Source organism: Drosophila gunungcola, chromosome 3R (assembly GCF_025200985.1).
Source record: "Drosophila gunungcola strain Sukarami chromosome 3R, Dgunungcola_SK_2, whole genome shotgun sequence".
Lineage (NCBI taxonomy): Eukaryota > Metazoa > Arthropoda > Insecta > Diptera > Drosophilidae > Drosophila > Drosophila gunungcola.
In genome coordinates, this window is record NC_069139.1 from 270,644 (window position 1) to 284,229 (window position 13,586).

At 43.2% G+C, this 13,586-nt stretch overlaps 3 protein-coding genes across 5 annotated transcripts; 2 read left to right on the plus strand and 1 right to left on the minus strand.

The window, feature by feature from the left end:
• The first annotated feature begins 772 nt into the window (after nt 1-772).
• Nucleotides 773-2,349, plus strand: LOC128252009 (JNK1/MAPK8-associated membrane protein). Its single transcript, XM_052979363.1, has 5 exons — nt 773-942; nt 1,008-1,141; nt 1,200-1,412; nt 1,470-1,642; nt 1,698-2,349. Exons 1-5 carry the CDS (start codon nt 841-843, stop codon nt 1,982-1,984), a joined length of 909 nt encoding a protein of 302 aa, XP_052835323.1. The 5' UTR covers nt 773-840; the 3' UTR covers nt 1,985-2,349.
• On the minus strand, nt 2,259-5,276 carry LOC128252002 (E3 ubiquitin-protein ligase HRD1). 3 transcript variants are annotated; one of them, XM_052979350.1, is made up of 7 exons: nt 5,196-5,276; nt 4,744-5,133; nt 4,627-4,683; nt 4,374-4,562; nt 3,456-4,311; nt 3,200-3,396; nt 2,259-3,138 (listed from the first exon to the last, which is right to left on the minus strand). In XM_052979350.1, the coding sequence occupies exons 2-7, from the start codon at nt 4,867-4,869 to the stop codon at nt 2,698-2,700; spliced, it is 1,866 nt and encodes a 621-aa protein (XP_052835310.1). In that variant the 5' UTR covers nt 4,870-5,133; nt 5,196-5,276; the 3' UTR covers nt 2,259-2,697. The 3 variants fall into 3 exon arrangements, with proteins under 3 accessions (XP_052835310.1, XP_052835311.1, XP_052835312.1); XM_052979351.1 differs by having other exon boundaries at nt 4,744-5,114; nt 5,196-5,263; XM_052979352.1 differs by having other exon boundaries at nt 4,744-5,114; nt 5,200-5,215.
• A 759-nt stretch (nt 5,277-6,035) lies between these two features.
• Nucleotides 6,036-8,851, plus strand: LOC128252000 (beta-glucuronidase). The gene is made up of 5 exons (XM_052979349.1): nt 6,036-7,335; nt 7,680-7,996; nt 8,058-8,319; nt 8,378-8,516; nt 8,575-8,851. Exons 1-5 carry the CDS (start codon nt 6,163-6,165, stop codon nt 8,748-8,750), a joined length of 2,067 nt encoding a protein of 688 aa, XP_052835309.1. The 5' UTR covers nt 6,036-6,162; the 3' UTR covers nt 8,751-8,851.
• The last annotated feature ends 4,735 nt before the right edge of the window (nt 8,852-13,586 follow it).

Consider the following 13,586-nt stretch of genomic DNA (forward strand, 5'->3'; position numbering starts at 1 on the left):
AATTAGAACAGTAATTCTGAAACAATAAACCCTTACCTTGTATCAAAGTATACTCAAATCAATTGAAAAACAGCTGAATTATTATTTTTTCATATATTATCCCTATTGTTTCCATGGGAGCTGTAAGATACATATAGTCGTCCAACCGGCTCGTTTCAACTTCTTCTAATAGTTTTAAAACTGACTTTTTAGTTTGCGTAGAAACGAGTGGTCAAACTATCAGTCATGGCTAGATCGACTCTCCTAATGATGCTGTTAGGGTCGGGAATGTGTCCTTCTAAATAAAACTAAAATACCATACCAGGATATAAAATTATTGAGAAAGTTATCTGGCCCTATAGAACATTAAAATTTTAACAACTTCGTTATTTTTAAGATATTTGCTTATATCTTGCTAATTTTTTTGCAAAATATCTGATTTCAAATAAGTTTGCTTAAATAAAGATTAGTTTTTTTTTTTTTGGGGTTTTCCGTCCATTTTTTTATCCGGAAAATACTATGATCTGCCAACTCCAGCGTTAAAAGATTAAATCGGAGTTTCACATTTGTTGAAAATTCCAACCGTTTCCAACGGATGGACTGTGTTGAAAGAGGGCATAACAGTAGGGCAACCTCTGAATCAGCCCATATAAATTTTCAGTGGAAACAACTAAAGCTCACAAAAATGGTAGTTCCGCCGTTTCCTAACATTTATGTTTGGGAACGACGAATATTGGGCAGCGCTGCAGCGGAGGGAGAGCAGAGTAGAGATGGGAAAACAGCGATGTTGCCCCGAAAAACATCGATGACATCGATGTTGGCATCGATGTTTATCCACCTCTGAATGGTACTCGAATAAAAATGTACGACGCGTTGGAACGCTGTCCTGGAGCTTATTGTGGACGATCTCCGCTGGGAAATGACACCTGGAGCAGCTGTGGAGTCTGTCCCCGAGGATCCCGGGTGCGTGTCCCTCTGGCCAGTGCTATTGCCGGGCTCTAATTAATTGCAAAAACATCCACCCACAGGTGAACCAGAGCTATGTGTGTTCGCCTTGCCGCGACGAATTAACCACTTACTCCTGGCTTTACCTGGGATTTATGACTCTCCTGCCACTTATGATGCACTGCTTCTTTATCGACATGGACGCCAAGGATCGCAAGTGAGCGGGAATAGTTTATAGCCATTAAAATAGGAGCTAATTGAGTGTCTTTACACAGATTTTCCCGCAAGCAGCTTATCCTGACGGCCAGTGCTTTTGTTGAGGTGGCTCTGTCCGCCATCCTGGCAACCTTGTTCATGGAGCCCATGTGGGAGCTGCGGCTATACGCCTGCGATGTCCGGAAACTCACCGACTGGTACACCCTGTTCTACAACCCCAGTCCCAACTACGAGGCACGGGTGTACTGCACCCAGGAGGCAGTCTATCCATTGTATGGCATTTAGTAAAGGTGATCTAGATCAAACTTACGTATATCCTGCTCCCCTAGGCAAACCATCGTGTTGGTGTTTTACTTTCTTTGCCTCGTCAACATGTTTCTCATTCGCCCGCTGGTCAGCAAACTAATGGATGTGGGGGGCAGAAGCAAGGCGCCCATTTATTCCGCCCTCTACTTCCTGCCCCTGCTAACCTTTATCCATGCCCTGGGATGTGGGTTGATCTGTGAGTATGGCATTACAATGACCTATTGGATTTAATCCTCTGTTCCCCTTTTCAGATTACTCCTTTCCCTACCTGAGTGTGGCCATTTCCATGGTGGCCAATGCCATTCACTATTCCCTTAAATTGGACCAAACCCTGAAGGCTCTGGTTTACTCCTCTATGTGGGAGCTAAAAAATGTGGTTATTATAGCTGTTCACTGGATGCTTCTGGCGTATGGCATAACGTCCCTGAACTACCACTATGCCTTCATGTGCCTGGTACCCTTCCCCACACTCTTCTACATCCTGACCGTGCGCTTCACGGATCCGGGCGAGTTCCGGGAGCTGGAGTCGAGAATTTGATGCGGCGACGTCCAGATGCAAATCTTCGATGTCCGGGGCACCCGTCGATCAACTGTTGTTATCTATGTGTAGTGTTTGCGTCGCTTAATTTATTTACATTTAGTGCGTAGCTTAATTAAGGCCTGTTCCGATTTTCACTAATTTCTTCTCTTACTTTACTGGAAAATCACTTAAATATCCTTGGTAATAGAGATTACTTTGGTTATTATCTAAAGGATAAATAAGCAGACCAGTAGCTCTAGTGTACTTGTATCGTATTTGTAGCCTTAATCCATTTATCGTTCTTTTCGTTTTAATTATATTTCACATTAATTATACACATATAGTAATATTAAATACAAATGATCAGTTTCCCATCTCTAAAATAGTTTTTACACAATACATATTGCTACATATTGAATTTGGATGCGGCATTTCGTTCACGTTCAGATCCTTCGTTTCACACGCCGTTTTTACTGGGCGGTCGTGCTTCAGAATGTGAATTTCGGGCGCATCGTAGTCGTCATTGTCGTCATCGTTATAATATTCCCACAACGCAAGCCGTAGAAAAGAACAGAAGTCAAGGGACAAGTGCAGCGGATGAGGAGCGGAGTATAAACAAAATCAATACCAGCCAAGAGAAGAGAAAATGTGATTACCGCAAGTACGTTATGTTTATGGTTTTTGAGGGATGAGGGATTTCGCTGCTGTTATATGGAGTGGAGTGGAGTCTTCTATTCCGCTGGCCTGCCTTCGTTCGCGAACCTGTTGCGCTCCTCCAGGAACTTCAAGCGACGCTTCCTCAGCTCGCCCAGCTCCGAGGAGTTCTCCTCGAAGTCGGCATCAGAGTTGGGCAGACTCGCCGCCTCCGTGACCGTAGATGGAACGTCGTCTTCGTCCGCGCCCAGATCCTCAATGGTTACCTTCTCTGCAGGCAGTGGAGGGACTCCAACCGTGGGGGTCACCTGGTGAGCTTCCAGCTGGGCCATGGCCGAGGCCGAGGTACTGGGCTTGTCGTACGCGACGGGGCCTGAAGCTGCTCCTTCTACAAGGCTTGGAGCTGCGGCAGATGCTGGCGGCGGCACTGCAGTGAGTTGCAGGCGGGAGACCAAAGTCTGGTACTGGGACATCATCACCCCCGCCGAATCCAGCATGAGGTTTATGTTTTGCAGCAACTGAAAGGATAACTTTAGTTAGTCATTGCTGGTCAAGCCGAGTTCCAAATTGAACTCCCACCCTTAGACGCTGCTCAATGTGCTCCCGCTGGTGTCCTTCCATGGCGCGCAGCTCCTCGTCGGTGAACTTGGTCAGGTCCAGCGGAATAGTTGGCGGCGACGAGAAGTAGCCAAACTGCGGCGGCATCATAAAAGGCGACAGCATGGGCATGACCGGCGGTGGAGACACCGAAAGTCCACCTAGATTGGGCAAGCCGGCTGAAACGTGGTTTGGACGATTATCAACTCCTTTTACTGAAATTTCAACAGAAACTCACTGGCATCGCCGAAGAGATCTGCAAAGCTAGGCGGCATAGGTTGACCTCCGGCTAGCGGGCCGTTGGCACCAGCCTGGTTGACATCGACTCCGGCAGCTGGAGTCGGAGCAGGCACCCCTCCTGCGGGTTGGGCACCGGCTGCAGCCGGAGCGGCATTCCCAGCAGCAGCAGCAGCGACGGCGGCCTCATCGCCTGCGCGCGGCATCGCCGTTGAATTCACGGCAGGGGTACGCAGTATGTTCAGACGGCAGGTGGGACAGGTCTGCTGACGCTGGAACCACGAGCGCAGGCACGTGGTGTGGAAGATGTGGCCGCAGGGCAATTTCTTCGAGTGGTTGATCATGTCCTCGCGGCAAATTATGCAGATGTTGTCCGACTGGCGCAGTTCCTCGGGCGTGGCGTCTGGATACAGGGTGTTCATGTTGCGGATGGCCCGCCTGGACATGATCACGTCGTTCAGCGCCTTGCGGAAGTTCCGAATGGTGAAGAACATGGGCCGGAACACGAACATGGGCAGCGCGTAGATCTTTGCCATAATCACCACGAACAAGATGTAGAGCACCACCTTGATGAGCCCGATGACCAGCTCGGTATAGAGCAGGAACACCGCCTTGTTCTCCCAGGGCGTGTCCGTTCGCATCTCCGCCGCGTGCAGCACGTACTTGATGGCCGTACTGGCGATTACGGTCAAAAGGATGGCGTACTCGAAGCCGAAGACCAGCTGCACAGTGGGTCCCCGCACCAGAGTCGAGTTGTAGGCATGGATCAGTAACACGTAGTCGAGGATGCCCAGCATGGTGAGCAAGCTGCCCACGCGAATGTGGAACAGCCAGCCGAGCACGGGCGAACGCTCCATCTGTGTGTGCGTGGTTATAGTTATAGTACAGATTTATGGTATTTACAGTCGATACTCCTTACAAAGTCCACTCGCTCCTCGGCCAGCCAATGGAATGATTTGAGGAAAAGCAGCACCGTAAACAGGGCCACAAAGCGTGGATTGAAGTCGTCCCGGAATACAGTGAAGGCCAGGCAGGTCTCCGTGAGGGCGTACCAAAAGCGCTCCAGCAGATGCTCGAACTCGGCGGCACGTAGCGTGCCCAGGAAGATCTGGGGGAATAACCAGGTGTGATGGATTAGTGCCGGCTGCACGGAAAGCTTTAATACCCATTACCTTGCGGAGCAGCTTGCCAAACATGAAGACAATCACGAAGAACTGCACGTAAATAACCTGGAATTAATGGAGACCTATAATAGGGCACGAAATGCTATTTGTATAACAGATACCCACCGCCATGGAGGCGTTTGACTTGGTTATGTAGACCACCGCCGGATAGAACTGCTGCTTTTGGTAGTAGGCATTCCCGATCACCGCGCTGGTCAGGGCCATGCAAACGGAGGATAGCAGCAGCTGCATGATGCCGCTCGTGGTCGCCAGGGCCGCCAGCTGGCTGATGGACTCCAGGAATATGTTAATTTTGGCCGGGATCGGATCACTGCCTGCCCCCGACTCTACATATATGGTCGCAGCTTTCGGAATCGGAATCGGTACCACCTTGGGGGCAATCCGGAAATGTCGAGTTTGCTCTCGTTGACGCTGGAATTTAGCCGGGTTTTTTTAGCCGAACGAAGTTGACTGCCTTGCCATCGAGATTTACTGCTCTGGAATTGGGAGTGGTGGCTATATTAAGGCGTAATAATATTTTTATTTTTAATTTTTTTTTAATTACACGTAGTACGTACCTACAGTTCAGTGTGCCCGTTTTGCTTTGTCTTGGTTTGCCGCAAATAAATACCAAAATAAACAGATCAGAAAGTAGACTAAATAAGAAAAAATATTAAACCACAAAGTACTAAATAAATACTAAAAAGTGAGAATGTTGTTTCCACTGAAGAGCATCCGCCATTTGCGGGATCAATGGTCGTATTTAGCAGCAGAACATGATCACTGATCACTCATTGATTTCTTATGATAGCTCTCCTAAAAAACAGACAAAACAAGCAAAAATTAATTAATTAATGAGTAATGTATCATAAGCGTTCAGCAGAACAAACTTGATAACTTATGATACATTACGCATTAATTAATTCATTTTTGCTTGTTTTGTCTGATTTTTAGCAGAACTATCGTAAGAAGTCAATAAGTGATCAAGTTTGTTCCGCTGAACGCTTATCTATCAGTGATCAGTGATCATGTTCTTCTGCTGAATACGACCATTAATCCCGCAAATGGCGGATCCTGTTCAATGGAAACAACCATCAGTGATCATGTTGTTCTGCTGAATACGCCCAATAAGGTTATCAGACTCCCTAAAAATGTTCTGCTCCTGCCAGTTAGGGCTTAATTTCTCACTACTCCGTTTTTTTGGAATATAAATTATATACAAAATTAAATATTTCGGTTGGAAATAAACTTTTTTAATTATTCCTTCTCTACTTAAACTTAAATTGTACCATGAACATTTTTTGTTCGTCATTTAGATTAGTCTTTTGAATTTTATTAAAGAAATAAGAGCTCTTAAATGGGTGCAAACAATTGTTAAAATGTTGGTTACCGTTTAATTGTGCCAACGATGGTCACACTACAAACGCTCTTATCAGTAGCCGCCAAAGAAGAAGAGAACGAAACCAATTGAATGATAAACAGTCGATAAATTATAATAAGTCAGTACTAACAGACCTATTTAGAAGGTAGTTCATCCGATTTGCGATGCGGTGGCTTTGGATTCCCGTCACCTGTCTGCTGTTCGGGATTCCCCAGCCAAAGGTATCCGCCACCAAAGATGGACTTCCTCTAAATCCGAACCTTGATGAACCCACAGAATATCCCTTGTTTGAGTATGAAGATGTCAAAATACCAGCACCCACCAGGGGATTACTTTATCCCAGGGACTCGGAGACTCGCGAGGTGCGCAGCTTGGATGGAATGTGGGGCCTGATGAAGAGTAGCCCGGAAGATCCCCTCGAGGGAATCCGGGAAAAGTGGTTTTTGAATACCCTAAGACAGACCGGAAGGGAGATAATTGCAATGCCAGTACCCGCCTCCTACAACGACATAACGACGGATGACTTGCGGGATCACGTGGGAACCGTGTGGTACGAACGCACCTTTTTTGTTCCACGCTCCTGGCGGGTGAACCAACGCACCTGGCTGCGCTTCAGCAGCGTTCACTACTCGGCCGTGGTTTGGGTAAATGGCCAGAATGCCACCAGTCACTCCATTGGCCACCTGCCCTTCGAGGCGGAGATTTCACGATTGCTTAATTTTGACGCCGAAAACCGGATAACGGTGATGTGTGACAATCGCCTGGGCAATCGCACCATTCCCCAGGGATCGGTTTACGAGGCAACCACGGATTATGGACCTGTACCTGTCCAGGGTTACACTTTCGACTTCTTCAACTACGCGGGCATTCACAGGAGTGTTCACTTGTACACCACACCACTGCTTCACATCAGCGATATTGAGATCACCACCAAACTAACAACCGAGGGATTGGGTCGCATAGACTACCTGCTTTGGCTGGATGGCAGCCAAGAAGGCCTCCGCATCCAGCCCACTCATCTCCTGGTGCAGCTTAGGGACAGGGATGGCGAAGTGGCTGCCCAGCAGATCAACAAAGCGGTCTACCATGGCAGTCTGCTGCTACCCAATGCCAAGCCCTGGTGGCCATACCTAATGCATCCGGATCCGGGCTACCTGTACGAACTCCAGTTCGAACTCTTTGTGGCCAGCAATGAGGAGGAGACGGATGCGGATGCTCTGCAGGATGCCTACCGCCTGCCAGTGGGCATTCGTAGTCTAAGTTGGAGCAACGATAGCCTGCTGATCAATGGTAAACCTCTTTATCTGCGAGGATTCGGACGCCACGAGGATTCCGATGTGGGTATACACACAGAAAAAAAACCAAACAAAACCAAAAAAAACTAACAAAAAACAAAATGAAAATAGTACTTGACCCATACAATGTTTTAGTGTACAGAAAAAAGTTGTTCGTCTGTTACAATAGGTGATCTATATTAAATTCATATTAAAATAAATAATTTTTCTACTATTAACTATATATAGATATAACACTATTCAACGGACCAAAAATTAATGGAACAAAAAAGGCGAAATTTTTGTAAATAGTAAAGTTAAAATTTGTTCATGCTGATCTTACACAGGTTTTTTTTTTTTGTGTGAGGGGAAATTTGTGCACCTGACTAATTTCGATTTTTTTGCAGATCCGCGGCAAAGGACTGGACAACGCGCTACTGGCCCGCGATTTTAGCCTGCTCAAGTGGATTGGAGCCAATGCCTATCGCACCTCGCATTATCCTTACTCCGAGGAGTCCATGCAGTTTGCCGATCAGCACGGCATCATGATCGTCGACGAGTGTCCTGCAGTTAACATAGACATCTTTGAGCCGCAGCTGCTGGAGCAGCACATGTCCTCGCTGGAGCAACTGATCCACAGGGACAGAAACCATCCCAGCGTAGTTGCCTGGTCGGTGGCCAATGAGCCGCGATCCACTAAGCAGGGAGCCTTTAAATATTTTGAGTGGGTGGAGAGATAATTAAAATCGGATATAAAAAAGTAATATATAAAATCTCATTTATAGATCTCTGGTGAACTTTACAAGGAGCATTGCCCATGGTCGTCCCCTAACGGCGGCCATCAATGCCAGTCCAACCACCTGCCACTTGGCGCAGTTTCTGGACATCGTGGGCTTCAATCGCTATAACTCTTGGTACCAAAACTCAGGACGCACTGACATGATTGTCAACCTGCTTACGAATGAGGCTCAGAGTTGGCGGGATAAGTTCGGGAAGCCAATCATCCAGTTCGAGTATGGCGGGGATACCATGGAAGGCATGCATTCGGTGAGGAGCTATGACGAGGATCTTGTTTGATTTCTTATATCTCCTTTAACCCCTATAGCTGCCCGCCTTTATTTGGTCTGAAGAATACCAAGTGGAGCTCTTTTCTCGGCACTTTAAAGCTTTTGATGAACTTCGAGAAAGAAAGTGGTTCATTGGGGAGTTCGTGTGGAACTTTGCCGATTTCCGAACTGCTCAAAGTAGGTAATTCCAGCCTCATGTTTTTTGATAACTATAAGATTCTTATTTCTATTTCAGCAATTACCAGAGTAGGTGGCAACAAGAAGGGGGTCTTTACCAGGAACCGGCAACCCAAAGAGGTGGCCTTCCTTCTGAGGTGGCGGTACTTCGCATTAGCCAAGGAATTGGATCAGTGCCCGCTTCCTCAGGATCTAACAGTGTATATTTCCAAGCATGTACATAATGAGCTTTAGATCAAGGATTCCAATACATCTTAAATCATTAACGCACACAGAAACCATTAAATATTCCTTATTCCTGAATAAAAGTAATAATAAACATAAATTTAACAAGTATTCCCCTGTTTCACTCATAACTTGTAACATTATGAAGAATTACTTCTATTCTCAAAGGTTAAAACCATTTCTTGTTTCTGTACCTCAGGTAAGCTCATAATCGTTAAGTTCACATATGTATAAACGTGTTTCCCTTATAAAATCATTGGCTTTGCTTTGCCATGGCCAAGTCGTGTTGGTTCAGACCTCTCGACAGTAAACCTAATTAACTCATTTAGCCCCTATCGTAAAACCATTTTTATTTTCTGCTTTGCCACTTTACGCGTTTTGGCACAAGAAAAACGAAATAGCAAAATGAGGCGCCGCACAATGGGGCATTTCCATGGCCAGAAAGCAGATGAGTTGGCCGTGCGAAATCATGGCATAATTAAGTTGGCTAAATGAAACTGCCGCTCCACAGCTATCTTCGATCTGTAATTGGCATTCCTCCCCCGCTGGCTACACATTTTGCATACTTTTACTTTTACCCCTAGCTCGAGAATGGGTCCGCCGGTGCACCGAGGTGACCACATGGCGAGTGGATCAACTGGTCAGTCTGTCTGGTGTCTGGTATATTGCACAAGACAGCTGAGGATGTGGCTTTTTGCATAAGCCAAAATCCGCCCGAATGGTTAGCACCCAAAGGCTAAAGTTAGCTGCAGAATGGCCGACGTATGTAGTTGTGTGTCTTTTTTTTGCGGAAAACAAACGTGGGCTCAGACATAGGCACACAGTCATCGACACCAGGCCATCGCCGAAGAAGACCGGTCACAGATCCCATCCCAGCGGACCCAGGCAAAAACGTGTCGCAGCAATTTCTTATTCAACAGCGGCTTTTCCAAGCACGCCGCGGCAAAGCACTTTAAAAAAAATGTATTTATGTTATATTACCTCAGGCATAAAAAAGGACAAAGAAAAATGTAACCATAATTGATTATACAAACATTTATAAGTATAACTTGCTTAAAACATGCTAAGGGCATATTGTACTGTTAATATTTTTGAATTGAACTTAATGTTAATAGTATTATTTTGACTGGATTTGGCTGTGTTGATTATTATATTTTTGTGGAATTGATTGTTAAATTACAAATTGAGTTAATCTTATATTTTAATTTGTTTATATTATAAGGCATTGATATTTCCGATTTAAAGAATATTGTTAAAAATTATTTATTATTATTATTGCTTAAAAATCAGTGCGTACTTTAAGAAGTTAACAATTTTCTTTGAGTGTCTATTTCAATGCTGTTGCTGCCCATAGTGTCGGTTCGCGTTGCATATGCACTGCATTTACTCCGCCACCTCCTACCTTCTCCCCCGCCCGCCGGCGACTTTTCTACTCATCTGCCAGGCTCCAAGTTCCCTGCTCCATGCTCCAACTCCAAGTCGCGGTCTTCGCGCTTGACTTACATAAAGCGTGGAGCCCCTCGCATGCCAAAAACAAAACCCGTTTCTTTTCGCGACAAGGAAACGACAGAAGCGACGTCACATGGCCCAGGTGAAGTATAGATGATGCGGAGAAGGTGTGGAGGAGGAATGGTGCAGACCTCTCTCGATGATCAGCGGCTGGATTGGGTTGATGTTTGGCTATTGCTGCACGGCAAAATCATAATTAAATATAAGCTAAAAAAATATTTCATTTATTTACTCCTAAAATAGTTTAAAAGATAATTTTCAGAACCTTAAAAAACTTTTTGTTTTACTAATAAGGAATGTTGTTTTTTAAATATAGAACCAGTATACATAAAGCAGATTTCCAAATGTTAAAAAAATTATGATTTTAATGCTAAACCCTAGAATTATTAAGAAAGAAATATTCATAAATCATTAGTTGCACTTAGCCGTAGAGTTTTTGAGGCTTAAAATCGTAAAAAAAAATAGTAGCCACATATTTAAATTCATCACACGTTTATTTATGTACATTTTTGGTGTTACACAGTGTAATTTAAAAATTATATTTCCTGTGTAACATTTTGTGTTGGGGGCTCGCAGGCTTATGTCATCTGTGTAGCTCACCCAGCATGCTGAGAATGAACAATCAAACTTCAACATTTTGCTAACTCATCTTCATCAGCGCAATTACAACTTTGTCGCACCGAGCATTCTCCCTCTGTCATCAATAGGCCGGAATAATAAGTTTTTGTCGCAGCATCGCCTCATCTGCGACTGTGAAAAATTACCCCTCTTTATTATTAATCATGTAGGTAGTTCTTGTGCGTTGCTCTATTAAAATGTTCAAAGGCAAAATGATGCACCTGATCTTCTCAGCAGGTGCGGAAGGTAAGAACGATGCTAATTGTGTATGTTGCGCATACGCGACCAAAAGTACAGCTATTTTGAATTCATGGTTATCTTTTATGTTATAGCTTCTCCTTCTTATAAATTGATGGACATTTTAAAAGAAAAAAAAAGCTAAAGTACTGGTGTTGCTAATATGAGTTGTTTTAGTTCTTGATTAAAGATTACATTTTATTATGTTAATGGCCAAATCATATTACCATGTTAGGTCTAAAAATAAAATGGGTAATAATTAAAATTCCAAAATAAAATTGGCTTGTAATTTCAATTTAGTTTTTTGGCGAGGGCGTTGTCCCTTCTGCAAAAGACGGGTTGCAAAATAAATCTCGATGCCAGACGAGGCTTTGCGAATTCGATTTGAAAATTTAAGCGCGTCTGTCAGTTGGCAGCTTATTCGTTTGTGTGGATTTATTTTTATATCGGCTTGCCTTGTTTAGCTATTGCTGGCCCAATTATAGTGTCATAACAATTACACACGCACACACTCAGAGACATAATGAGTTTGTTTCGGTTTGAGCTAAATATACAGAGAAAAAACAAAGAAATAACTGAGAAAAAGACTGAGACAAATAGCGAACGGCGAAAACCAAAAGCCTAAGCCATCGCCATCACTGTCCAAAGTTGACCTACTGGAAGACGTGTTAATGATTGTTATGTTCAGATAGGCTACGATGTATAAAAAGCGCTCATTAAAAATTGCAAAAACGCGAAAAAAAAATAAGCAGAGCCAGCGATAAACCAAAACAAACTCAATCTTAATGAATAAGACTATAATTAAACTCCCACAATTATATTGTACATTGAGAGGCATAGGCGATAGAAAGCTACTATCCAAAAGAGTAAAACACTTTTGAAGCAAATTAAATTAATTATTAATGGCAATATTTTCTTATTATTATTAGAACCTAATTAAGATTATATATTTAGGAGTTTTTAAGCTATTAATAAGACAAACTTACATACAATTATTTTCTTTGAAGACTGCAAAGTAGAGTTGAAAGTAGAGTTAAAACTCGTTTTAAAAACAAATAATAGCTTCACGTTTTTGAACTTCACAAATGTAGCCATGTGTTTTTCAATTGAATACAAATGGTTTTAATAGCTTCATTTTGTTGACTGTAAAAGGTTAGTGTTCGACTGTTTCGAACCATTTCCAGTCTTGCATGTGACCTTTTCCCGTTACTCCAATTACACGGCCGAAAGTGAAGCCCGACAAAAAGTGAATTACGCCATCGATGGGTGAGAGACCTTCGCCGGAATCTCTCGACCACAATAAACTGAATTAACATTAACGACAGTGGTTGCCACAGCTGATCAAAACAGTTCCGAGCCACGAAAATGATTTAGCGCACTGTCATTGAGTCGGGGTGCCCCCGCCATCGAGTGTGAAGTGTTGACTTTCATCTCATTGTTGCCCCCGAACTTAAACCCAAGCCCAAACCCAAAACCGAATCCGATCTCTGGGTAAAGACCCTAACTCCAATTGCAGATCGTGCCCCAAAGCAATGCAGCAAGTCCTTCATTTTGAAGCGTGAAGGTTTCCTAAGAGCCAAGACGCCCTTAAAGCACTCAAAGAAAAAGTTTTTATTTAAAATACATTTATAGGTACTTTAAAATAATCGTTTGTGTCAGATATTGGGGATAAAAAAGGACTCTTAAATCTGATAAATAAATTATGTTCTCTTCAATATCAAAAGATAGTAATTTATTGTATAATAAGTAAAAGTACCTTTGGTGAAATGATTTCACTGTATGGAGCCAAAGACATCGTTGCTTTTGCGTCTTCGCGAAAGTGTGTGTCGAGATGTAAATAAATTTACTCCAATTTACTTCCAGTTTTATTTCCAGACGAATGCAGTTGTCTTCCCTTTCATTGCGTTTTTTAATCGCACCTTTTCGTTGGTCATCTGAAACTCCACAGGTGCTCATCCGCTGAAATGACATAATGGGCTAAATGGACGATTCAGGTCCAAGTCCATTGAGGACTTCTTTCACTTCTGGCAGAATGAGCGCATATTTCTGGTTTTCGGGGTCTGATGGGTTTCGTAACCGCAAACCCGATTTCATTTGGCCAGTTAAATCTAACAAAAACATTTTTGTATTTAAAGAACAAAAGAGGTAATTATATTTTGTCCTGTTTAATTTTTTTTAACTTGGAGGTACAATCATACACTAAAGACTTATAAAGTATCATTAATGTCAAATAAAATAAATCAAGTTTAAGTAAAAACCTTAAACAAAACTATAAATTTGCCACGAAAGAAAAATTTTTCAAAATTTAAAAACTTGCTCACGAATTTTAAAAAGTTACAGTTTTTATTAACAGAACCATTCCTCTTACTGGAACCTCTAATAAAATAACTTATTTGCAATAAAATTATAAGATAGGAAAACAATTAAGTAAAAAGAAAGGAAGCAAACTTCGGCAAGCCGAAGTTCATATACCCTTGCAGC